The 26,063-nt window shown below is 39.7% G+C and overlaps 1 protein-coding gene across 1 annotated transcript; it reads right to left on the bottom strand.

Annotated features, from left to right (window-relative positions):
• Positions 1-4,941: 4,941 nt before the first annotated feature.
• On the bottom strand, positions 4,942-24,850 carry LOC108705558 (zinc metalloproteinase-disintegrin-like batroxstatin-1; the record flags this gene model as incomplete). The annotated part of the gene is made up of 19 exons (XM_041585607.1): positions 4,942-5,067; positions 5,713-5,797; positions 6,075-6,155; positions 8,059-8,203; positions 9,155-9,257; positions 10,161-10,177; positions 10,255-10,430; positions 10,671-10,760; positions 12,371-12,548; positions 13,331-13,461; positions 16,519-16,603; positions 17,872-18,041; positions 18,614-18,685; positions 19,407-19,469; positions 19,903-20,086; positions 21,489-21,565; positions 22,641-22,719; positions 23,614-23,690; positions 24,743-24,850. Coding segments are annotated over 19 exons (1,986 nt in total), but the record flags the coding sequence as incomplete, so codon positions are not given.
• Positions 24,851-26,063: the final 1,213 nt, after the last annotated feature.

Raw genomic sequence — 26,063 nt, 5'->3', positions numbered from 1 at the left:
ATATATATATATATATATATATATATATATATATATAACCAAAGGAATGGTGCACTCCGTAGACAAAATTAATACCTGGGTGCCAGCATGGGAAATAAGCAGTGAAAAAGTATTGCGGCACTCACAGGGTTTTAGTGAAAAAACAAAAAAAAATTTATTATTAAGCCTCAACGTTTCCATCCCCCACAGGGAACTTCGTCCGCCAGCAAAAACATGTTTTTGCTCCTGACGATGATCCCTGTGGGGGATCGAAACGTTGAGGCTAAAAAATAAAACATTTTTTTGTTTTTTCACTAAAACCCTGTGAGTGCCGCAATCCTTTTTCAATATATATGTATATATAGAAAAAACAAAATAAGTCTCTCGCACACCTTCGAATGATCAAGTACCAGGTGCTGCTGCCGTGTCAATTATTCAGAAGTCCATCGGTAGAAAGCAGCGCACACTGGAATTTTTAAAAGTTTAATTTATTTATCAAATTTTAAAAAATATTTTACATGTATCGACGTTTCGGTCCTGGTCTTGGACCGCTCTCAATCTGCTGTGTAACCTGAGCCTTTTCTCCTTTGAATGGCTGCCCCCATTGCTACACAGCAGTTTATTTATCCAAACAATAGTAGTGTTTCTGGAGCAAACACCCCAGTTTTACCATTGCGGTAATAATACTGTGAGGCACAATTACAAGATAATATTTCAGGTTTTACATGCTATAACACTGTAGATTGAAAAAACATACCTCAACTGGAAGTGTTGTGGCTTTTATTAAACTCCGAATGACAAAAACCCAAAAAATTTGTGTTTTTTTTTGTATAAAATCTGAATTTTTAGCAGAAAAAAAAATCATTTATTATACCCCGAGGATGGAAAAAGTCTGGATCCAAAAATCCAGCATCTCAGACCTGCCAATGGGAGAAGTCCCAAATATTTTTTGATCTGCGCTTGGTTTCATGCAATAATCTGACATTTTCAGGGTTTTCGGGCAAAATCCCAAAAAAATCAAAAAAATTTTTTTTTTTGGTCTGAGTTTTTTTCAGAAAATATTGAGACTTTGATAAATAACCCCCTAAGCTTCATCAATAATTACACATAAAGGTGTATTTCCACACTTAAATGTCATCATAGAATAAATTTTTTAGGTCAATAAGATTGGGGGCAAGAATGCCATTGGGTGGGGATATTGAACATCCAAGTCATGGCTGAAGTCAGTTGTTTTGTATAGATTTTTTTTTTAATTTTTTGGGTTCTGGTTCAAGTTGCTCTTTAGATCCTGTATTTGGATGTAGAGCTGGGATATAATGCCATCAGGCAGGGCAATTACATTTAAAGGTTAGGGGGTAGGAAGATGGAGGGGGGGCTAGAATTTGGCAGCCCTGAGCCCAATACAGAGGGAGTGGAGGAAGGAGAGGAAGAGCCCCCCTCCCAACTTGTGAAAGTCTGCTTGACTTCTTGATTTTCATCTACACCTGCACTAAACTATAGAGGGCACATACCACAAATATAGCACCATGTTTACCTCTTGCACCCCTTCACACTGCACTCTCCCCCTAGTAACAGATCTCCTATCCAGTGCTAGGCATAGACTGCAGTATTTGCTATGATGCAAAGTGCTTGTTAAATGCCCAGTAAGGGGTATGCTCTTGATAGCCTCACTGCTCTAGCAATAAAACCCCAACCATCCCTCTTTCTGTGGGCCAGTGTAGATTTTGGGGGCTTGTCCCTCAGTCCAAGATGATTTACTTTATGTTCTGAATACTACACAAGCCCCTAATATGACTAACAAGACTTTGGAGCTCCCACCATTCTCACGGAGCACTCCTTTCTCCTGCTATGGCAAATGACAGAGCTGCAACATATACAATGCACAAAAGAGCCCACGAGTAGTTGCGGGGTCTGCTATGTTATGTTATGCCGCTGGGGAATTAGAATCCCAAAGAGTAGAACAGCTAAAAACAAGGCACTTTGTGATGTTTTTCTATTGGGACAATGTTGGCATTTTTGGCATCTCTTTGCTATTAACTCTTAAGCAATTAAAAAGGCAGAACCAAGTGTTGCTTGACAAGGGAAGTTGCTATGAGATATAGGCATGCAACACTTGATGCAATTGAACCAAAGCAAACTTTTATTAGCAGCTTCTCACAGGTTCACAAAGGCATACTGGAGTCACAGATAACCAAGAGTTACTGAAACACACTTCCAAGGAGCTCCTCGCATGATCCCTCGTCACACTAGGCTGCCATTAACCTAGTCCCTACACAGTCTCCTCCCTAACTAGCGCACAATCGCCCACGGGGCAGTACCTTAAATCTAAACTCCTTGTCTGGACGGAAGCTGTCAAAGTGGAAGTGCCCCTGCACTTTCTAAAACAGACTCCTGCTGGGGATTCTCCTAAAGTCCAACCTTATTGGCTGGTGTCCTCTGCTCGGTGCTCTGCATTTGCCAGAACTACATTTATTAAATAAAATATATTTTACCTCCTTACAAGCTATAAGGAATGTGTCAGTATTACTAATCATGCAGCACTGCTCTCTTTCCTTTTATGGAACTTACCCCTAAACTGCCTCTAGCCCAGCAGCACTGCCTCCGAACAGTGCACAGGGTATGTGGAGAGAAAGTGGGTCTCTTGGTCATGCTGGACTGAGATTATTGTCTCTAATTAGATTTTGTGACTTGTGTTCTAGGTAACCTTTAATTAAATTCTCTATTAAATGTAATTGCAAGTCACATGGGTGGTTTTGGAGACAGTTATTATTTTCTAAATCTACCACGCAGTATGTGTCAGGACTTGTATGTGGCAGAACTACTCATGCATTTACCTGTTGGACCACTGGATGTCCTTGGTGTGGTCCTGCTATGAGTTATTGTTTCACCTATTATACTTCTACCTTCTGCTTCATCTCCCTGCCCATCTTGTTATCCCTATCTGTATCTCATTATTCAATCCTGACCCTTTATAAGCTTGCCCCATACTTTGCTCAGGGCTTGTTCATTAAGTTGTTGATGTGATCTTGCCTCTAGTTCCTGTGACTCCTGATTGTGTATCCTGGTTCTCGTGACCCCTCTGGTTTCTTGTTCCTGATTCCCAGTCCTGTTCCAGTTTCTGGCCTTGTTCCAGTTTCTGGCCTTGTCCCAGCACTCCTGTTTCCCTCCGTGCCTACACTTGGATTCCCAGGTTCTGATTCCTGGCCTGTCCCTCAACTTGTATGCCACCAGCTTTTAACCTTTTGGCCTGCCTGGATTGTGTCTCTGCCTGCTGATTCCTACTATTCAAGTCTGTACATTCTTTGTGTGCACCATTACTTGTGTCATCACTTCTCTGAGTTTTCCTTCATTGGTTTTGGACCTCAGTACTGCTGTATATGTCCACACTCCGGTTATTCAGCATTTACGCTCCCAACTTCCTGGTACTCCATGGCATTTCCCCGGGGAAGATGCGACATAATGTCTCATTCCTACGTTTGTTTTATGGTGTAAAGTGACTGTTGTGTTCATGCATTGCTTGTATATCAATGTGTTTTTTAATATAAAACAGCAGGTACTTGAACTCCATTGTTTTGAGCATCAACCACAGTTTTTGAACATACTCTTACTCAAATGGTAAAGACCATCTTAGTCACCATGGATCTGTCCCTGAATTGGACCATATTATCTGCTTTGGAGGGTCTGACGTTTAGTTATTCAATTTTTTATTTACATAAAGGCCCCTTCTTATATATAGGGCTACAGTTGTATGTAAACATGGTTTTAAATACTCACCCTACTATAGATCCAGGAAAGTAACCTACATTTAACTCATAGGAAGAGAATACTGAATTTCTAGGTTGGCTTAGTCTTACCAAAAATATATCAACTGTTATATCATGATATAAACTGCTGGAAAGCTTTCTATTGGTAGCCTCCTTTAAAAAATGTACTTTTCTCCATGAATTAACTCATTATTTAAACAAACCATTCCTACAGGTTGATAACATCAGTCAAGGCCAGTTCCACAGTCTCCTTGCAAGATGTTGATACCTTAAAGGAAAACTATACCCCCAAAATGAACACTTAAGCAACAGATAGTTCATATCATATTAAGTTGCATATTAAAGAATCTTACCAAACTGGAATATATATTTAAGTAAATATTGCCCTTTTACATCTCTTGTCTTGAGCCACCATTTCATGATAGTCTGTGTGCTGCCTCAGAGATCACCTGACCAGAAATACTGCAGCTCTAACTGTAACAGGAAGAAGTGTGGAAGCAAAAGACACAACACTGTCTGTTAATTGGCTCATGTGACCTAACATGTATGGTTTGTTGGTATGTTTGAGAGTACAGTGAATCATACGATCCCAGGGGGCGGCCCTTATTTTTTAAAATGGCAATTTTCTATTTATGATTACCCAATGGCACATACTACTAGAAAAGTATATTATTATGAAAATGGTTTATTTACATAAAGCAGGGTTTTACATATGAGCTGTTTTATGCAATATCTTTTTATAGAGACCTACATTGTTTGGGGGGTATAGTTTTCCTTTAAGGAGGAACATCTAAAATATAGTTACTTAACACCCTGGGTCCTTTGTATCCACATTTTTATCAGTTCAAAGTACAAGTTGATTAATATGAAACACCCCAGTGGTGTAACTAGATATTACTGGACCCCACAGCAAATCATTTTTCAGACCCCCAAAATGTCTAGTGGTTGACTGGTTTTACCAACATTAATTGAAATTGTATATGAATTAGGGCCTCATGGGGCCCCTATACCTCTGCAGGGTCTGCTTCCTCTGTAGTTACACCCCTGGAACACCCACAAAGATCTTATTCCTAATATTGACTCAGTGAACTAAAGTCAAGGAACTCACGTCATTTACCTTCTGTGGAGAAATGAACCAGAAGATGGTACAAAAAGAACACATTTTTTTGTGCATTGCGATATAGTTTATTAAATCTATTTCTAATTGCTTATATAACCATTTAACTCTATCAGGGGTAGCTTCATTTCAAGACTCCGTTCTACACGTTGTCTGTGATGGTGAAATATTCTGTAGGCACGACCTCCTGGGGTGCGTCACTTGTACCTTCAAAAGAAAATGTAGTTAAGTAAGGAAAACCTTAGCTTGTATTATCCCTAAATTTGATCTTCCTGTGTGTGAGAAATAACTATTCCATTCACAGAGATAAACACCACAGCCTAACGCTTGGTCTAGACAAGTGGATAGTGCTATGGCTGAACAGAGTTCCAAATATTTATGGTGCATAGAAATTGCTGTGAGTCAGAAGTGACATCACCAGTGCTGCATAAAAAATTCAGAAGTCAGATATGACATCACTAGTGACATCACTAGAGTTACCTTTACATTGGACACTTCCTGGCAAGAAACAGATCAGATATGGGCATCAGAAAAATAATTGGTTGCTGTTGGGAATCTAGGACATGAGTCTTTTCCCTCTTCAACTACAATTCCCAGTTTTCTTAGTCCTGAACAATGGCCCCCCTTTAAAGAACTTCAGGGTGCGGATATTCAGTAATACAATATAAGAATTACATAGTGTATGAGTTGATGTGCAGGGCCCTGGAATGCATTGGAAGATGTTTGAATGAATTAAAAGCTATAAAATGAACAACCATCTTCAGTTGGATCTCATGAAAGATAACTATGTATAACAGAACCAAATCATATAATCTCAAAATATATTGTTGGTAGAAATAAATAGTAACTCACTGATAGCATTACTTGCCACAGCTACATCACAGTTGGGTGGGGCCCATCCTTTCAGACACTGACAATTAAGTTCATGGTCACAAACCTAAAAAAAACAAATTACTGTCATCAGCCGATATAATGATAATCATTAGCAAACAATCTACTGTATATGGGAACTTGTTGCTAAAATGTTGCCAGTGCAAACATACATTTATTATTCATGGATGCCCCTAGTGCAGCCAGATCATAAATGACCAATCATAAATTGAATATATATACTGAATTCTAGCCAATGGCAAGGGAGAAGCATGTGACAATCAGTCTGGTTGCCTCTCTCGCCCACATTCTTCTGTCCCTTTATTAATGGTACAAAGACTTACCGCATTTTTTGGACATTTGCTGTCACACCCAGTTGAGCCATAAGCAGTTCCAGTGGTTACACACTGGAAGTTGGAACAGACCTGGAAAGGCAATAAAGAAAAGAATAAGTCCTGGAATCCAAAGAACCACATTACAAGCTACATCCAGCTCTCTATCTACATGGAAGCTTGATACAAAGGGGCAAATTCACCTAACGCTAGTGTCAATTCGCTAGCGTTGGTCATTTTCATTACTTCGCAAATTCGAACGCTGGCGTAAATTCGCTAGTGTTACTTCGCACCCTTTCGTGTGGCCAATTTGCGAAAGGATGTAACTACGCAAATTCACTAACGCGCGCATTGTACTTAACGCTACCTTTTACACTAGACTTCCTTCGCCACCTCAGACCAGGCGAAGCGCAATTGAGTAGATAGGGATTGCTTCAAAAAAAGTTCAGATTTTTTCTAAGTCCCAAAAAACGCTGGCGTTTTTTCTATATTATGGGTGATAGGCTGAAAAAGATCGAAATTTTTCTTGGGGCTCCCCTCCTTCCCCCCTACATTTCCTAACTCATGGCAACTTACCTATACAGTGGGCACATGTGTAGGGCAAAAAAAAAATGTTATTTGATGTTTTGAAGGTTTCCCAGGCATTTGTAGTGATTGTACGTGTTCCTCCATTGAAATTTGAATTTGGCGCCGTATGCAAATTAACCATCGCTAGCGTAACTTCGCTTCGATTAGCGAATCAACGCTAGCGCAAGTTCGCAACCTTACGCTACCCCTGAGCGCAACTTCGGATTTTAGTGAATTTGCGGGGCGCTGGCGAAACTACGCCTGGCGAAGTGTGGCGAAGTTACACCTGGCAACTACGAATCTTAGTGAATTTGCCCCAAAGCTGGATAAAGCTGGAATGTTAGCTGCACACATTGGTTGTGTGAATGTGTCTTTGGTGCAAATACACTATATTTCCTATGCACTAATACGTAGTTCAATGAGTGCAGAATACAGATTCAAGTAGATTAAATTGTTTATTGCCCATTTATACTGGACATTTTGTATGTTTGTTTTTTTGTTGATTTGATGAAGTACCGGTATAGGACCTATTAACCAGAATGCTCGAGACTTGGGGTTTTGTAGATAATGAATCTTTCCATAATTTGGATCATGGTACCCTATGGGGCCGATTCACTAACTTCGAGTGAAGGATTCGAAGTAAAAAACTTCGAAAAGTTTTTTGGGCTACTTCGACCATCAAAAGGGCTACTTCGACCTTCAACTACGACTTCGACTTAGAATCGAAGGATTCGAACTAAAAATCGTTCGACTATTCTATAATCGAAGTACTTTCTCTTTAAGAAAAAACTTCGACCCCCTAGTTCGCCATCTAAAAGCTACCGAAGTCAATGTTAGCCTATGGGGAAGGTCCCCATAGGCTTTCTTAAGTTTTTTTGGTCGAAGGATAATCCTTCGATTGTTGGATTAAAATCCTTCGAATCGTTTGCGCTAAAATCTGATATTCGAAGTCGAAGGATTTTAATTCCCAGTCGAATATCGAGGGTTAATTAACCCTCGATATTCGACCCTTGGTGAATCGGCCCCTAATTCTACTATAATAAGATTATAAAGGAGTCAAAATGGGCACCGGCGTCAAAGTTGATGCCGATGCCCATTAAAGTCAATGGTCATCCGTTAAGCGTCGTGGGCGTCTAAATTGTCACGGCATATCTAATCGCCGGGGGTGAAAGGTGCAAATTAGCACCTGGCGAATAAATTCGCCCATCACTAGTTGCCAAGAAACCCACTGAAATTCCTGACTGGAGAGCTGCGGAACACAAAGCTAAATTATTTTAAAAATTCACTGAAATGAAAGAGTGAAGACCAATTGCAGCTTGTCTCAGAATATCAATCTCTACATCATAGTCATATTTAAATTGAAGGTGATCAACCCCATTAATGATCACTGTCCACACAGAGTCTTATACTGGGACATAAGGGCACTCACCTTCCCATCACCACACTTTACTCCTCTTGGTACCATTCCTTCAGGGACCAGCAAAACTTTGCACAGAGTTGTGCCAGTAGAAGACCCATAAATAAGAGGAGTAGTGGTGCCACTGATACAGAAGAGAACTCCACACATGATATCCCTAAATGAAAATGTCAGGTTAACATCACACAGGTATCTTAAACTACTTGCGTGCTGGAAACATCTGCTGCCAGGCTGTGCCAGCTCTGTGCATGTGCAGTATCTGTAATGGGCAGAACCAATCCGATGGCAAAGGTAAAAGGGCATCAAGAATCAGTCCTGCCTAGGGCACTAGTAGGCTTACTTTCAGCTCTAAAGGAGGTTGTACTATTTTTTTTTAATATAGTTTCAATTATTGAATTTTTAAAAAAAGGGTCCCAAAAAACGCACTCTGTGAATAGTATCTCAAGTCATTAAATTTTATTGTTATGAACTCCCAAGTTAATCAAAAAATCCATTATCCATTTAACCTCATAAATTAGTAACATTTGTATATAGCTGAATTCATATGCAAATTAAATCAAACTTAATCAAATACATTTTATCAAAATAAATTAAATTAACCATATTGTTCATTAAATTTATGAACCATTAAGTCCAATTTCTGTTAAGATTCCTAAGAAATGGAAGTGGGAGATTAGGTCTCAAAAGAGCCTTTAGCAGCCAAACTGTCTCTTTAAGTGTCAAATAATATCCGTAGAGACTCACCAAATATGTCTCTAATGTGTATTCCATTAACGGGGGTTAGTGCGCAGCCGCCTACATATTTATATATTTGTAGAGTTTCAATTTTTATACGTTTTCAATGAGTCATGTCTCCATTGATTGGGTCATTATTATGGCTCTAGGCCCCAGCAAATGGGCTGATAGTGGGAGATATACACAGAAACAAATAGCAGCAAACGTGAACAGTTAATAATAATAATAATAATAATAATAATAATAATAATAATAATAATAATGAGTTCCAGAATACTAAATAGATGTGGGTATCAACTAGGAGATTGACAGTGCCCGGGGCCCTGAAATGAAGTTGTCACCATTTATTTAGACAGCACAGTGTGATACTCACTCAGGTGCACAAGGGAAATAGGTGGTCTCATTGCGCTTGCAGTATCCATTTTGAACACCTTTGGTATTCATTCGGAAGCAGCTACTTACACTTACTGATGCATCTAAATAGAAACGAAAGTCATGTCACTCCAGAGGCGGATCAACCAGGTAAAGGTAAATAATTCTAAATTGTTGGAGAGGACATAGCAGGGCTAAGACCCACAGCTAAACTTGATACCCAACTGCTCAATTAGTGAATTAAAAACTTTCTACCAGAAACCAGACCGTTCTGCAGATATTGCACAGGTACCCGACCTGCCGCAGGTCTCTACTGTGTGTCAAGCAGTTATTGTGGCACTGGCATTCAATTTAGATCACATTACTGTGCCCACCTGACAATCATGTATCTTGGCCTAATGGGCTGTAGTAGCAGGTACCTGGACAACTGCATTAGTGGTAGAGCCTGTTCATCTGCTGCCTCCCGAATACACAAGCAGCAACATTTGTGTTTTGGGTGTTCACCAGGTCAGTGGAATGAGGTATAGTCATTACCAGGGGAAAAACGAGGGTAAGATTGAAACTTTCAATCTCTTAAACTGAGGTCATGCATTTTACTGTGAGCAGCAGTGTTTGAGCAGTGACTTCACTATTTGCCATCACTGGGACTATTCTCAATGCACATTCTGAAGGTGGGTTGAGCTCAGAGCTGGGGTATAAGTGAGCAAGAAAAGCCTGAATGATATCCTACAAGGCCTCCACTGATATCACAAGAATGAGGTGCCCAGCTCTGTAATGCCCTAATTGCTACTTTATAAGTAACCATCAGCCCAATCCTACTTTATTCTGGCAATAATAACAATCAACTAAACATCAGCCACCCAATTTGATTCAATTTGATTAGATTTTATTTTATGAGGTCAAGGAAAGTATGAAAATGTCAGGCCATTATTGCCAAACAATTAAAAACCAGTAGCACCCGATCAGATACAGTATAAGCTCCTGTCCTTCTAATTGTACCAACCAACCCACTGAAAGGGAATTCCTGACTGGTTGCTCAAGGTTTCTGCACAGGTGCAAACTTGAATTTGTATTAGTAAATGAGGGCCTCACAATACTCACCTGGACCCCAACATCGTTGGACAACTTCCATTCAAGCAGTAGCCCAGGCCGTTCATGCAGGGGAAGCCGTTGACTCGTAAGCGGTCAGATGTGCAGAAAGAAGATACGCCGTTACAAAGGTCATCGAGATCACAATCACCCGTGCTAGCTCTGCACACATGCCCAGCTGCCTTGAGCTGTTGTGAGGAACAATGAGAAAATACATGCCCCATGTGTGAATGTGTATCCTGGGACCGAGACTCATTTTTGTATCACTCGCCCATGACATCTTATTGCCTCTTGTGATTCCCCTGAGGGTTGTAATTATGCCAGACAGACACTGGGATTGAGAAAACAACCACCTGAGCACACCATAACGCTATAGACCGATGAACAACTTATATTACATTAAGGATGAATCAGGATCAAGCACTAACCTGACAGTTATCACAGCATTCTCCCTCTGCACACTGAGCACCAGGCTTCAATTTGCAGGTGGCAGCATCACAACATTTATTTGCACATTCCTATAAGACAAAGCAGACAGGTGAGACGGCTGATTATAAAGTGACCTTTAGTGAATCTAGCCCATTATCATGACAAAAAAAGTCTTGGTGCTCCCCTTGATCGATTGCTCTGATACGCTGGAGTAATACTGTTTAGATCTTTAGAAAGAAAACTGACGATTTACTAATCTATGGATGTTCTAGATTTTGACTTTTGAGGCTAACTGTCAAATTTAGGACAGGGTTTGTGGTTGGTTTCTGACAATTGTGAAGCCTCTTTTGAGGTGGGATCATGCCATGAGAACATCGTCTTTAGGGTGGAATGGTGAGTAAAGGCACCTCAGGAGTGGGATACTAACATTAATACAGCCCCTAAAGGGGGGTCTTCAACCTCAGCACAGACCTGGCCTCTAAGGTGGATTCTAACAATAATGCAGCCCTTCTAGGGTGGAATTCCAACATTAGAACAGCTCCTCTACTAAGGGAATGTATCATTAGTACAGCACCTCTAGGGAGGGATTCTAATGTTAGCACAACCCTTTTAAGGTGGGTTTTAGACTTCAGCACAGTCCCTTAATGGAAGGATTCTAACAATAGCACAGCCCCTCTAGTAAGGGAATGTAACATTAGCACAGTCCCTCTAGTAAGGGAATGTTACATTAGCAAAGTCCCTCTAGGGTGGGATTCTAACATTAGCACAGCCCCTCTAGTAAGGGAATGTAACCTTTATACAGCACCTCTAGGGAGGGATTCTAATGTTAGTACAGCCCCTTTTAAGGTGGGTTTAAGACTTTAGCATAGTCCCTTAACGGAAGGATTCTAACACCAGCACAGCCACACTAAGGAGGGATTCTAAAATTAGCCGAGGCTTCTTCATTAGCAGAGCTCATGTAGGGTGGATTTCTGACATATGCTCACCATATCTAGGGTGGCACAGCCCCTTTAGTGTTGGTTTCTGAGAGTGTGCCCGGCCCCTGCACAAAAAAATCTTTGGTGGGCCCACCCACCTGTCCGGCTGCTTCCATTACAGAACATAGAACAAGAGCGGCTGGGGAGAAGAGATTTCTTTGAACTATAGATGAAGCAGACCCTGCAGTCCAAGACCCCCTGTTCTCCTGGCCCCCCTACCATGAGGTCTGCTTCACCTATAGTTACGCTGCTGGTTTCTGACATCTTCCCAGCCCCTGTAATGTAACATTATAACATTAGCACAGCCCCTATAGAGAGTTATACTTTGTGGCCAGGTTTGTGGTGGTGAAGGTGGTGGGTGGGGAGGAAACCCTTTTTCATGGACAAAGGGAAAGACTTTGCCAGGGTAGGTTTGGAAATTATGGACAGAGGAAGGACTCCGATAGGGTTTGGTGATGGGAGATACTGCTGAGCCAAGCCAAAGATTCATGGACTCTATTGGTGGTAAATAGTCTAAAATCAGTTTGATTTAGCTGAGCTGATGATTATTGTAAATTGATTGATTGAGTATTTACTAAATAAAAAAAATGCTATAGGGAGTTATCTTGACAACCCCTTTAGGGAACCCCAGCTCTGTAGGAAGATCCAGCGATTATAAAGGCTCCCTCTGGGATGGGATACTGGAAAGTCTAAAGGATAAAAGCCATACAAATAATTATTACCTGCACTGTACCACAATCACAGTCCTCTCCCACCTCAGTGAATTTATTTCCACAAACGGGGGGTGCAAGGATATCTGTTTTCGCAGGAACATCACTTAGACATGTAGGTTTCTTGGTCAACAGAAAGTTCTGGAACTCATTTATACTACAGGAACTAAACAAGCTTACAGCAGTGGCACTGAATGAAAAGAAAAGGGACTATTAGTTTCCATTTTTCACAACAAGCATACTGTATCTAGGCAAGATCATGCCTCCATAACCAAGAGACATGTGGTATACAGGTATTAAATCTGTAATCCAGAAACCCATTATCCAGAAAGTTCTGAATTACATAAAGGTGGTCTTGTACTTCCCTGAACCTTGCACTGCTTCTGTAATCCAGAAACCCATTATCCAGAAAGCTCTGAATTACATAAAGGTTGTCTTGCACTGCCCTGAACCTTCAGCTAAGGGACTGGATCCAAACTGTAATGTAGTTGAGCAGACACTCAAAGGACCATTCCTCTGCACAGACGAATTAAAAATCAAGTAAATGCATTTGGTTCTATTTAGGCATTGCATTGTTTAATGTGTACCTGATTTTCTAGTAGACGTAAGGTAAATTACAGAAACATCCAGGTCACAAGCATTTTTTATATCAGCATTTTGTGTGGTTGGGCTTAACTAGGGCTTTTATAGAGCCCATGAAGATATATATATATTATATATATTAAATAGCCATACCATTCAGATGCAAAGCCCATATCAATTAAAGGCTATGTAATTTTATCCCAACTTGATATTTATTTTATTGGACTATAGCTCACAGCCTTCACTAGGACCAAAGGCTAGGACCTGTATTTCAGTAACAGCCAGAGATTTATAGGTCGGCTTATATAGTATGGGGCCCCACATAAGAACATCTGGATAGTCAAACAAAGGAGCCTATAGGTAAGGACTTGATCATGACCAGAACCTCACCTTGCAACAGCTGACATGATGCAGGAAGATGATGAGCAGGAGCAGTTGGTAGAATCGTGGTTCATACCAAAGTTGTGACCCATCTCATGAGCTATGGTGGCACCAACAATGATAGCCAATTTATTGTAATCCTAGATGGTGAATGAAAAAACAAAATATACAGACAGGTCTGCTGTATAGTGACATTTCTGTTTATGTAGATTCTATTGCCAGCAGTACATGCTCCCATATCTTACCAGTGGGCCCTATTGACTATCTCAACGGGCAAAATATTTCAAAAGGGATCACTTTCTACCTTGTTCAACTGGGGGAATGAGTAGAGGAGGATCTGTACGGTATAGAGTATGTTTTTGGGGAGGCTTTACATCGTTGGCTTTACATCGTTGGCCATACAGGTCCCCTACACTTGGGCATAAGACATTTTGCATAGACATATACTGTGCTTCCCTCTATTCTTCCTGAAGGCAGAACTTTAGCACAAGAAGAACTTGCAACTGCCAGGGGGCCCAGAAAGTAAAGGGGACCAGTAATGCATCTGATAATCAGTTTATTAAAAAGGGTGTTATTGCCAAAGTTTAGGTGAGCCCTTAAAAGGGTGGTTCACATTTACGTTAACTTTTTGTGTGTTATGGAATGGCCAGTTCTAAGCAACTTTTCAATTGGTCTTCATTGTTTATTGCTTTTCAATTATTTCCGAATCTTTACAGCTTTCAAAGGAGGGATCGCTAACCCCATCTAAAAACAAATGTGCTTTTAAGGCTTTCAAGTTAGCTGGTACAGCCGAAACATTTATAAGGTACAAGGAGGCCAATAAATCATGCAAAGAAGCTATAAGGCAAGCTAAAATTGCTATAGAAAAGGATATTGCAGCAAGCAGTAAAAAAAATCCATTATTATTATTTTTTAAATATGTCAATAGTAAGAAAATGAAGCAGGAAGGGGTGGGACCCTTACTATCAGAGGGGGGTCAGCTGGTTGATGAAAACAAAATAAAAGTGCAGATTCTGAACTCGTATTTTTCATCTGTCTACACAAATGAAGAACCGGTAAGTGAAGGTTTCCTTCTTAACACTCCCAATACTAGTAATACAACTAACGATGCATGGTTCACACATGAAGAAATTCAAAAGAGACTTGAACATGTTAAGATTAACAAAGGTCCAGGGCCAGATGGTATTCATCCCAGGGTAATTAGCGAGCTTAGCTCTGTGATTGCCAAACCTCTTTACTTAATTTTTCAGGATTCATTGAGATCTGGCATAGTGCCGAGAGACTGGCGAATTGCTAATGTGGTGCCTCTATTCAAAAAAGGATCCCGTTCTCAGCCTCAAAACTATAGGCCAGTTAGTCTGACGTCAGTATTAGGAAAGCTTTTCGAAGGGTTAATAAAGGATAAGATACTGGACTTCATAGCAAATCATAATACTATGAGTTTGTGCCAGCATGGTTTTATGCGTAATAGATCTTGCCAGACTAACTTAATTTCTTTTTACGAGAATGTAAGTAGAGACCTCGATTCTGGGATGGCAGTGGATGTCATTTACTTAGACTTTGCTCAAGCATTTGATACAGTGCCACACAAAAGGTTACTGGTTAAATTAAGGAATGTTGGCCTGGAACATAGTATTTGTACCTGGATAGAGAACTGGCTAAAAGATAGACTACAAAGAGTGGTGGTAAATGGAACATTTTCTAATTGGACCAGTGTTGTTAGTGGAGTACCGCAGGGCTCTGTACTAGGTCCCTTGCTTTTCAACTTGTTTATTAATGACCTGGAGGTGGGCATTGAAAGTACTGTTTCTATTTTTGCAGATGATACTAAATTGTGCAGAACTATAGGTTCCATGCAGGATGCTGCCACTTTGCAGAGTGATTTGTCTAAACTGGAAAACTGGGCAGCAAACTGGAAAATGAGGTTCAATGTTGATAAATGCAGGTTATGCACTTTGGCAAAAATAATATAAATGCAAGTTATACACTAAATGGCAGTGTGTTGGGAGTTTCCTTAAATGAAAAGGATCTAGGGGTCTTTGTAGATAACAAGTTGTCTAATTCTGGGCAGTGTCATTCTGTGACTACTAAAGCAAATAAAGTTCTGTCTTGCATAAAAAAGGGCATTAACTCAAGGGATGAAAACATAATTCTGCCTCTTTATAGGTCGCTGATGAGGCCTCATCTGGAGTATGCAGTGCAGTTTTGTCTCCAGTCCTTAAGAGGGATATAAATGAGCTGGAGAGAGTGCAGAGACTAAGTGCAACTAAATTGGTTAGAGGGACGGAAGACTTAAATTATGAGGGGAGACTGTCAAGGTTGGGGTTGTTTTCTCTGGAAAAAAAGCGCTTGCGAGGGGACATGATTACACTTTACAAGTACATTAGAGGACATTATAGACAAATGGCAGGGGACCTTTTTACCCATAAAGTGGATCACCGTACCAGAGGCCTCCCCTTTAGACTAGAAGAAAAGAACTTTCATTTGAAGCAACGTAGGGGGTTCTTCACAGTCAGGACAGTGAGGTTGTGGAATGCACTGCCGGGTGATGTTGTGATGGCGGATTCAGTTAATGACTATAAGAATGGCTTGGATGATTTCTTGGACAGACATAATATCAAAGGCTATTGTGATACTAAACTCTATAGTTAGTATAGGTATGGGTATATAGAATTTTAATTAAAAGTAGGGAGGGGTGTGTGTATGGATGCTGGGTTTTCATTTGGAGGGGTTGAACTTGATGGACTTTGTCTTTTTTCAACCCAATTTAACTATGTAACTAACTATGTAACTATGTAGAACTACACATTTATTATTATTGTTATTGCTACTTTTTATTATGTATTTTTATTATGTTTCGTTCTATTCAAGCTTCTCCTATGCAAACTGGAGGGCTGCTGAATAAAAATCTAAATAGCGCGAAAAACCACAATTAATAAAGTATTAAAACCTATTGCGAATTATCTCAGAATATCACTCTCTACATCATACTAAAAGTTGATCTAAACCCTTTTAAACGATTTTGCTTTCAGGCCCAATAACTTCTGGTTACACCCCTGCACTGTAGTTTTGCTATGGGAAAAAATTACTTAACATTCCTTATATCTAAATATACAGTACATGGGATATTGAATACAACATGGTTACAATGTACTGGAAATCCCAAAGTGTCAAAGTGAAAACAAAGAACACTTTACCTGGATAACTGCGGAAGAATAGGCAGTAGAGCACATTGTACCTATAAAGGCAAGTCCAACTGCAGGACCATCAAAATCAGTGTTTCTGAGTAGAAAAAAAAACATATTCTGTCAACTTATTGGAACGAATATCAAAAAACCAATAAAAGCCACAAAATGTGATGCATGGTGCCACAGCAGATGAGGTAGTGAGGAGAACACGCTGCTACTCTTCACATCTTACTGTTTCCATTGTTTGGGCCTGTCACCCTATACAAGCAGAACAATGAAAAATTATCTATTTGTCGAATTATGTAGCTGGTCGGCCCATGTATGACCACCTTAAACCAAAAGGGTTTTAGACTTTTTGGGCTCAAGACCTCCTTTGAAGCCAATAATTTGGTTGGGGTCATCTTTATCTCCTGAAGAGGGTATAAATATAGAGAATAAGTCCAGGAATATCCGGAGCAGATATCAGTTTGCATGCTTAGGATGGGTCCTCCTGTTCATTTCTTTAAGTTACCCATGGGATACAGGTCCACTATTTTGGGAACATCTGCTGTAAGTCAATAGAAGACCTAAGTACCTAACGGTCATGACTGCCTAGTGTTTTAATTAGTGATGGGCGAATTTGTCCCATATTGCTTCACCATGAATTTCGCAAATTTCACCATTTCACCATGAATTTCGCAAATTTCCCGCTGAAATTTGCGAAACTGTTGAAAAATTCGCGAAATGTCGACGGACGGAATAAATTCGCCCATAGTCCCATAAGAGAAAAGTGCTATCTAAATAATTCCAATATACAGATCAGCTTTACTTACAAAAGGCAAAGTATATTTATCACTATGAGTGAACATTTTGGGGCACATTTACTAAGGGTCGAATATCGAGGGTTAATTAACCCTCGAATTCGCCCCTCGAGGTAAAATCCTTCGACTTCGAATATTGAATTTGAAGGATTTACTGCAAATCCTACGATCGATCGATTGAAGGAAAAATCAAACTATTCTAAGGATTTGAATCCATCGATCGAAGGATTTTCCTTTGATCAGAAAAAGCTTAGAAAACTTATGTGGAAGGTCCCCATAGGCTAACATTGCAGCTCGGTAGGTTTAAAGTGGCGAAGTATGTAGTCAAAGTTTTTTTTTAAAGAGACAGTACTTCGACTATCGAATAGTCGAATGATTTTTAGTTTGAATCGTTCGAGTCGAAGTCGAAGTAGTAGTGGAAGGTCGAAGTACCCCCAAAAAAACTTCGAAATTCAAAGTTTTTTTACTTCGAATCCTTCACTCGAGCTTAGTAAATGTGCCCCTTTATGTCCAGTTCCAACTCAGAAGAAGAGTCTAATGTGTTTGAGGGAAAGGGACTTACGACAGTAGCAGGGCATTGTCGTTAGGTTTCCTTGGAAGAAGATTCGTACTCCTCCATTTGGAGAAAAGATCTAGACAGGTGTTAATTGCTGTAGGAATAGTAAACTGATCACCATTTTCCCAGATTTCAATTCCACACAAAGCCACAAAGACGTTCAGTGTCTTGTACACCTGTATAAGGATACGGTCAATATGCTGTTGTCATCTGTGTTAAAAGATCATATCTAACTAGCTTCTAGACATCTTAGATGCCACAAACTCCACCAGGAGAACTTCTGCATTCCAGTTGCGTAAATGTATTAGAGAGATGGGGCGCACAACATGCTCAAATCAATTCTCAAGAGTGATATTTTAATAGTTCTTCTGGTGGAGTTTATTGTTGTATCTGAGAATAGCATAAGGATGACATACCTGATCATCGTAAGTAGAGGACCTATATTCTGCTAGCAGGTAGTTCTCCAAAGCATTGGAAGAGGGGACGTCATAATGGCCTCATTTATTCTTATGATTCTACCCATGTTGGTTTGACTCCTGTAGAGAGGAGCTAGTGCTGTCTTGCACGTGACCACTATTAGAGCTTCCAAAAAGGGATTTTGTGCAGAAATGCACTGAAATCCAGAATATAACATACTACATTGATCGCAGTCATTTCCCTTGTAAATGTCCCATATGAAAATAAATATAGCCATTAGACGAAACTTGGGGAGTCGCAATTAAGTGCCGTGGATGTAGTGAAAACTCACCATGTTAGCATAATTAATCATTTCATATATTCTTTTTTTGAGGATTTCTACACTGCTGTTGTATTTCTTGAACTGGAAGGAGCAAAAAATGTCTGAGTTAGCACTGCTAAGCTATATGTGTGAGCACAGTACAGTAATAGATAATGGATAGAGAGAAAGAGAGACAGAGATAGACAGATGATCAATAGATCGATACATACATACTTACATAATTAGTTAATAGACAGATAAATGATGGATGGATGGAGAAAGATAGATAGATAGATAGATAGATAGATAGATAGATGATAGATGATCAATAGAATGATACATACATACATACATACATCATACTTCATCATCATGATAGATAGACAGATAGATGATGGATAGAGTGATGGATAGTGGATGAATAGATGGATGACAGATAGATAGATGATAAACAGATAGATAGATAGATACATGATGGATGAATAGATAGATAGATAGATAGATAGATAGATAGATAGATAGATAGATAGATAGATAGATAGATAGATAGATAGATAGATAGATAGATAGATAAACAGATGATCAATAGAATGATAGATACATACATAAATACATGCTTCACACTTATCATGATAGATAGACAGATAGATGATGGAGTGATGGATAGTGGATGGATAAATAGATAGATAATAAATAGTGGATGGATGGATGGAAAGTAGATGGATGGATGGTGCAATATTTTGTCCTAGTACATAAACAGATCCCAGATACATTGTAAAATTACAGTGTATATATTGCACAGGCATTAGTGGAAAGCACTTACCATAGAGTTATCCGCCACCACATACAGCTGAACATATTTGGTTGAATTCAGTATTTCTTGTTTCTGAGAAATTTGAAGCAGAGACAATACTGTTTTTTAGAAAGGAAGAACTTACAACATGGCCCAAGCATTACAGCAGAGGATCTTCAAAAATGGTTTGGTGACTCTGGGTGTAGGGGTATAATAATAATTTTTCTGTTGGGACTGGTAATTCTGCTTATACCACTGACTAGATCAAATCAATAATTTTAATGGCCATTATACCCACACATTTCTCTGCTTGATTGTGCTTCACAGAGGGGTATAGTTTATGGTAGTCTCTGTACTGACTGGGATAATGGGATAATATAGGAGATTATATCAATGAAATGTAACTTATTTAGGGTAGGGCAGAAAGGGCATATGATACATAGTCCCCAAGCATCAGAGGGGCACTATATAAATAAAATATAATATCTGCCACTGACAAGTATTCATTTAATCATTGCATTCAGACCTCAGTGGGGTTGATGGAATATGAAGTCATGGTCAATTCATCTTCTGTCGTGCTGGTTGCAGTCACACCACAGGTTCTGGAAGCGTCTTCCTTTGGGTCATATGCGTACAAAGCATGTTCCTCACTGTCTGTCTCCTTGAGGGGATTGATCAGGAAAGCACGGCCTTGTGTCATGATGAACCCACTTGAAGAACAAATGCAGTGCATGCAATTACTATTATGATGGAAGCAATAATGGCCAAGTTAGAGGCCACTGAAGTACTTCTGCCGCTTGGCTTAGAGGATCATGCTATGGTAACTTACAAAATAAGTATCACTGATGCTGCACATGGTTATATGTTTCTGGTGTTTTAAATAATCAGCTTGCCATTGTTCTTGACACAATTTGTTCTGTCTTTATGGAAATAGACACTAGGAATAATAAAGTCTTGGTAAACATCTTCAGATCTCTTTTAAACATGGAGCTGCACATTTAAGGGCTGACACAAACTGCCGACTTTGTCAGGAAACCTGAAAATCTCCTTCAGACGAGGACCGAATCCAAGTCTACCTGAGCTGCTCATGTGGTCTTTTGGGTGTCCAAATTAGTTAAAGGAGAAGGAAAGGTAAAAAATAAATAAAGTTGTATATATTGGCCACAAAGTGGAGAGCTACTTGCAAAAATTGTGCCTCAATATGTCTTTCCTTTTAGCTGTATTCCAAGATCGTAGTAAAAAAATTTGCTAAGTGCATGTAATACAAAAGACATCCCTCTCACTATCAAAAACAGCTCTATCAGGGCTCGCACATGTGCAGTAGAAATTCTGCAAGCCCTACACATGCGCACAAGATCTTTACTTGCTAATCGGGTCAGGTGGCACTTCATAGAAGGAGACACAGAATGTACATGGCCAACATGGCGGCCGCAAGATCAGTATGAGAAAAACTTCAATGGCACGGTGTCAGTGCGAAAAACTGAATTGGGTTGTAATAGTATAGCGGTTAAGGAGGGGTGCGCCAAAGCAACACTAATTACCTCTCCTTCAGCTTTAGGGTCGGGGCACACAGGCAGATTCGGGGAGATTAGTCGCCTGGCGACAAATCTTTTCTTCTTCTGGGCGACTAATCTCCCGAAATGCCTCCCCTGCAGGGGGAGGGGAGACTGCAGGGGAGGCAGTTCGGGGAAATTAGTCGCGCCAAAGAAAAGGCGGGCGACTAATCTCCCTGAATTTGCCTGTGTGTCTCTGCTCTTAAAGGTCTGATCATATCAGTCAACAATTGAGTGGACTGCTAAATTATTCCCAGCTTTAACGTCTTCCTAAACCTCCCTCTGTATGCTGCCTTTATTGTTCTCTAGTTTGACCATCTGGTTGACTGCCTGCCCCCATGTAAGATGCCATTAGCAGATACTAGCTAAATGAATCTAGGTTTACGAAATCTGCTCTTTCAATTATGCCTATGGAAAAACAGAAATGCAGAACTGGTATGTGACTTTCTTCATGATTATGATAACTCTGAAGAAGAGTTTACATGAAGTTTAGGAAATGTGTGGATCAGACCATCAAATAACTCACTTAATGGTTTATTCAGGTTTTAAAAAATCTTACCTTAATCCACTGCAGGTGCTCAGACTAACTAGTGAGTTTGGGTCATTGTTTACTCGCCCCTGGTATAAGCAATGATCCTGCAGGAAAGGGGGACAGGTGAGCAAACCCATTACATAAAGGAATTCAGTAAACACACTGGGCCTATGGGATAGATGTATAGACTGAAAATAATCACATCAACAACACCCTAAATCATCTGAAAACTGGCTTCTGAGAGCAGTTTAGTTGTAAGGGTTCTTAAAGATAGGAGATGATACATATATAGGATAAAATGGACAGTAATACAATTCTTATATATTATGTTACTGTTGTAGAAAACATATGATGAGATGGTTATATTAGGTACTTACTGCAGCCAGAGAATATTGTATGACTAATACAATGTGCTTGTGCCGAAGGGTAGCATTTATGTTTGGGGTGGCTACCAATAAATAGCTTTGCATTAGAGAGCATATAACTTTATGTTTCTACATGATGGGTGGGTTGTCTCTTTCTGATGAGGTCAAACCTCCCTAAATTTTAATTTTCTCAATCATAATTAAAGTGGTTTCTTGGAGATATAATGTAGGAGCACTGTTGACTATGCTTGACTAGGAGGTGATAGATAAATATATACCCAACAGCATAGATAATGTGATATGTCTGAAGTTTCCAGGAATAGAAGCTTTCAGTATGAAATCTCTTTGGCCGGAGTCTTTAATGGTATAATCATCCAGAATGCTCAGGACCTGGGGTTTTCCCCGCATAATGGATGTTTTCGTAATTTGGATTTTTATACCTTATATCTACTAGAAAATCATGTGATCATTAAATAAACCCAATAGGCTGGTTTTGCTTCAAATAAGGATTAATTATATCTTAGTTGGGATCAAGTTCAAGGTGTCGTTTTATTATTACAGAGAAGGAAATCATTTTTAAAAATTTGGATTATTTGGATAAAATAATGTCTATGGCAGACGGTTTCCACACAACGTATCCAATATCTGTACTAATCATTTGTATTAAATTGTAGCCAACAAGTTCGGTACTCCTTGGTATACCTTGGTAGCCTGAAATTTTTTTTGTATATACAACTATTTCCTTCCAAAGGGGTTTAGAACCCCAAAACCTCTGAGCTATATTCCCCTCCAGACCTCCACCAGACCTATGTACCTTGATCTTTGGACTACTTGTGGTTGGCGTCCCATCTTGTTGGTAACTAGTCTCAGTGTAATCCTTGTGTATAAGGCCTCTGCAAGAAACATACAGTTATACAGTGACAAACTGAAGACCTTTGTCTTTGCAGTGTTAATGTGCCATGCTACCTCTGCTTAGCAAGTGTTTAAATACCCCAACTCCAAAGAAGGGTCCTGCACCCCCTGTGCTTGTGGCCAGAATGCAGAGTTGGGAATGGGAGTCACCATGTTTGTACGCTGTGAATGCTGCATGGCGGTGAATGCCAAACTGAATCATTAACAATGAATGCCTACTTAGTCTTGGCTTACGGTGCATATGCTCCTTTTAAGTGTGCCGGATGTGTGCCAGTGAAACATATTGCCTGCCAATCTGCATTCCAGGCACAGGTGTGGGGATGATGGGGCCCTGTGATGGAACCCTAGTGCATAAAAATGAGTTTAGTTCTGCTTTAAATTGTATCTGTTTAGTCCTTCATTTTAGTTGAATCAAGAATGTAACACATTGTTGTGGGTTAATTCACCCTGGTTCAATTTCTGGCTAAAGAAGATAAATTCCATTCCATTGGCACCACTAGCAAGTTCAGAAGAATTGTAAATTTTTTGCCATATGGATAAATACAATAGGCATGCAAAACAAGGCACTGATCCCTGATTCTCTGATAATGTGTTATTATTAGTAGTAGTAATAGTAGCAGTAGTAGTATCTTATATAAGGTTCAAAAAACAAAGGTTTGATGATAAAGCTAATATATTCTATCCAGTGTGGGGATCAATTTGCAATAGTATATAGCTAGAGATCATTTTTGCCTGCAGGGTTTTGGTCGCAGCTACATATGGGTTGTGATCATAGCACAACTACCCCTGGCAGATCACTTCCCTTTTACAGGAATGGAAAGTTCCGAGGTCTTATTTGCGGGACCTTAGACAGGGACAAACATTACATTACTTACTCTGTCTTCTCAAGGTGTAAAACCAGCGGTGTATTTTCCAGCAGAAATTCATACTGTACCATGTCTGGATAAGTGTCCTGTTGAGGCAATATAAGTATACTTATTGGACACCCAATGGTATAATAGTATAAAATGAAGGACTATAGGATGCATGTGATATTGTGGAGCAAGAAGCAAAGTGAAAAAACCAAAAGTGAAGCAATCCTGCATGGCTTTCTCTTTTTGCGAGGGGTGCAATCTTGCTCTTCTCTGTGCTCTTGTACTTGCTTATGGGGTAATTGCAAATAAGTCCTAATAGCTTTGACTTTTGTCTTGAATATCGCACAATATATCAATATTAACATTTATGGCCTTATTAATTATTATTATTATTATTAATTTTATTATTAATAATAATAATAGAATTTCCTAATCTGATGCATTTTATTAGTCTACTAGAAAATCATGTAAATATTAAATAAACCCAATAGGCTGGTTATGCTTCCAATAAGGATTAATTATATCTAAAAGTGGCCAAACACTATAAGATCCGCTCATTTGGTAAGGTCGCCAAACGAGCAGATCTTAACCCGATATGCCCACTAACGGCTGTCTGATATCAGGTGAATTCGAACGTTTGGCCCTGGGGCCGAACGATCGGTTTACGATACTACGAATGGGCGCTGATGGGTCACTGGACCGCATCAACTAGCCAATGAGGTCCTAGATCATTAAAAAAATCAAACTTGACCGATCGATATCAGGCCAATTTTTGGCCTGATATTGATCGGGAGGACCCGTCGGGAGCCCCCACACATGGGCAGATAAACTGCCGAAATCGTTCTAAAGGAACAGCAGCTTTAATTTGCCCGTGTATGGTCATCCTTAGTTTGGATCAGGTACAAGGCACTGTTTTCTTATTACAGAGAAAAAGGGAATTATTTTCCGTAATTTGGAGCTTTATGGATAACGGGTTTCTGGATAACGGAAAAAAACCTTTTGAGTTAAATTGTATTTTTTAACTATTACACTCTGCTAAATATTCTTCATCCCCTTAATCTTTCAGTGTCTGCACGGTGCAGTGCTTAACAGAGCCGCTCGCTACAATTCTTTTGCATCGTCCAGACATAAAAGTTGAGCCATAGATTACCTGAGTGTCTCTCTTATACTGAGAGTGAAGTTTCTGGGGGACAACAACATCAAATTCTTGTGAGGTGGGTAATGCGCTTACATGTAACACTGAAAGAGAAAAATCATTTGTTAAAGGGGTTGTTCACCTTTAAGTTAACTTTAGGGGCCCATTTACTTAGTTTGAGTGAAGGAATAGAATAAAAAAAAATGATTTTTTTTTGGCTACTTCGACCATCGAATTGGCTACTTCGACCTTCGATTACGACTACGACTTCGACTTTGAATCAAACGATTCCAACTAAAAATCGTTTGACTATTTGACCATTTGATAGTCGAAGTACTGTCTCTTTAAAAAAAAATTTCGACCCCCTAGTTCACCACCTAAAACCTACCGAAGTCAATGTTAGCCTATGGGGAAGGTCCCCATAGGCTTTGGAACCATTTTTAGGTTGAAGAAAAATCGTTCGATCGATGGATTAAAATCCTTCGAATCAAACGATTCGAAGGATCGTTCAATCAAACTATTTGCGTTAAATCCTTCAACTTCGATATTCAAAGTCAAAGGATTACAATTCGACAGTCGAATATCGAGGGTTAATTAACCCTTCGATATTCGACCATAAGTAAATCTGCCCCTTAGTATGTTATAGAATGGCCAGATCTAAGCAGCTTTTCAATAGGTCTTTATTCATTTTTTTTAATTATTTGCCTTTTTTCCTGACTCTTTCCAGCTTGCAAATGGGGATCATTAATCCCAGCTAAAAAAAAATGCTTTGTAAGGCTACAAATGTATTGTTAATCCAGTCTCTTATTCACAATGCATGGTTGCTAGGGTAATTTTGTCCCTAGCATCCAGATTGCTGAAACTGCAAAATGGAGAGCTGCTGAATAAAAAGCTAAATAACTCTGCAAACAATAAAAAGTGAAAATTCGGCAACTGTTTCCCAGTCTCAGCTCTCTCAATTTTTTCACAAATTGACCCTTCCTTCGTTGACAGATCCCCAGAGGGTTTCCATGGAAAAGATAATAACGAGCGAAGAAGTTACCCTGGCAATTCGGCACCTCCAGACATCTAAATCCCCTGGCCCAGACGGCTTTTCGGCACTTTATTATAAAAAATTCTCCCATGTCCTCGTCCCTCATTTTACCAAATTGTTTAATCAGATAATCTTAGGTGATAACTTCCCTCAGCAGACGTTAACGGCTAATGTCACCCCCACCCCCAAGCCCAATACCGATCCCACCGACTGTAAAAATTACCGCCCCATTTCGATCCTCAATATAGATATTAAGCTCTTAGCAAAAGTCCTGGCCATGCGCTTAAACTTGATTTTGCCCTC

Source organism: Xenopus laevis, chromosome 3L (assembly GCF_017654675.1).
Source record: "Xenopus laevis strain J_2021 chromosome 3L, Xenopus_laevis_v10.1, whole genome shotgun sequence".
NCBI classification, from domain to species: domain Eukaryota; kingdom Metazoa; phylum Chordata; class Amphibia; order Anura; family Pipidae; genus Xenopus; species Xenopus laevis.
This window is presented reverse-complemented; position numbering and strand designations above follow the sequence as displayed.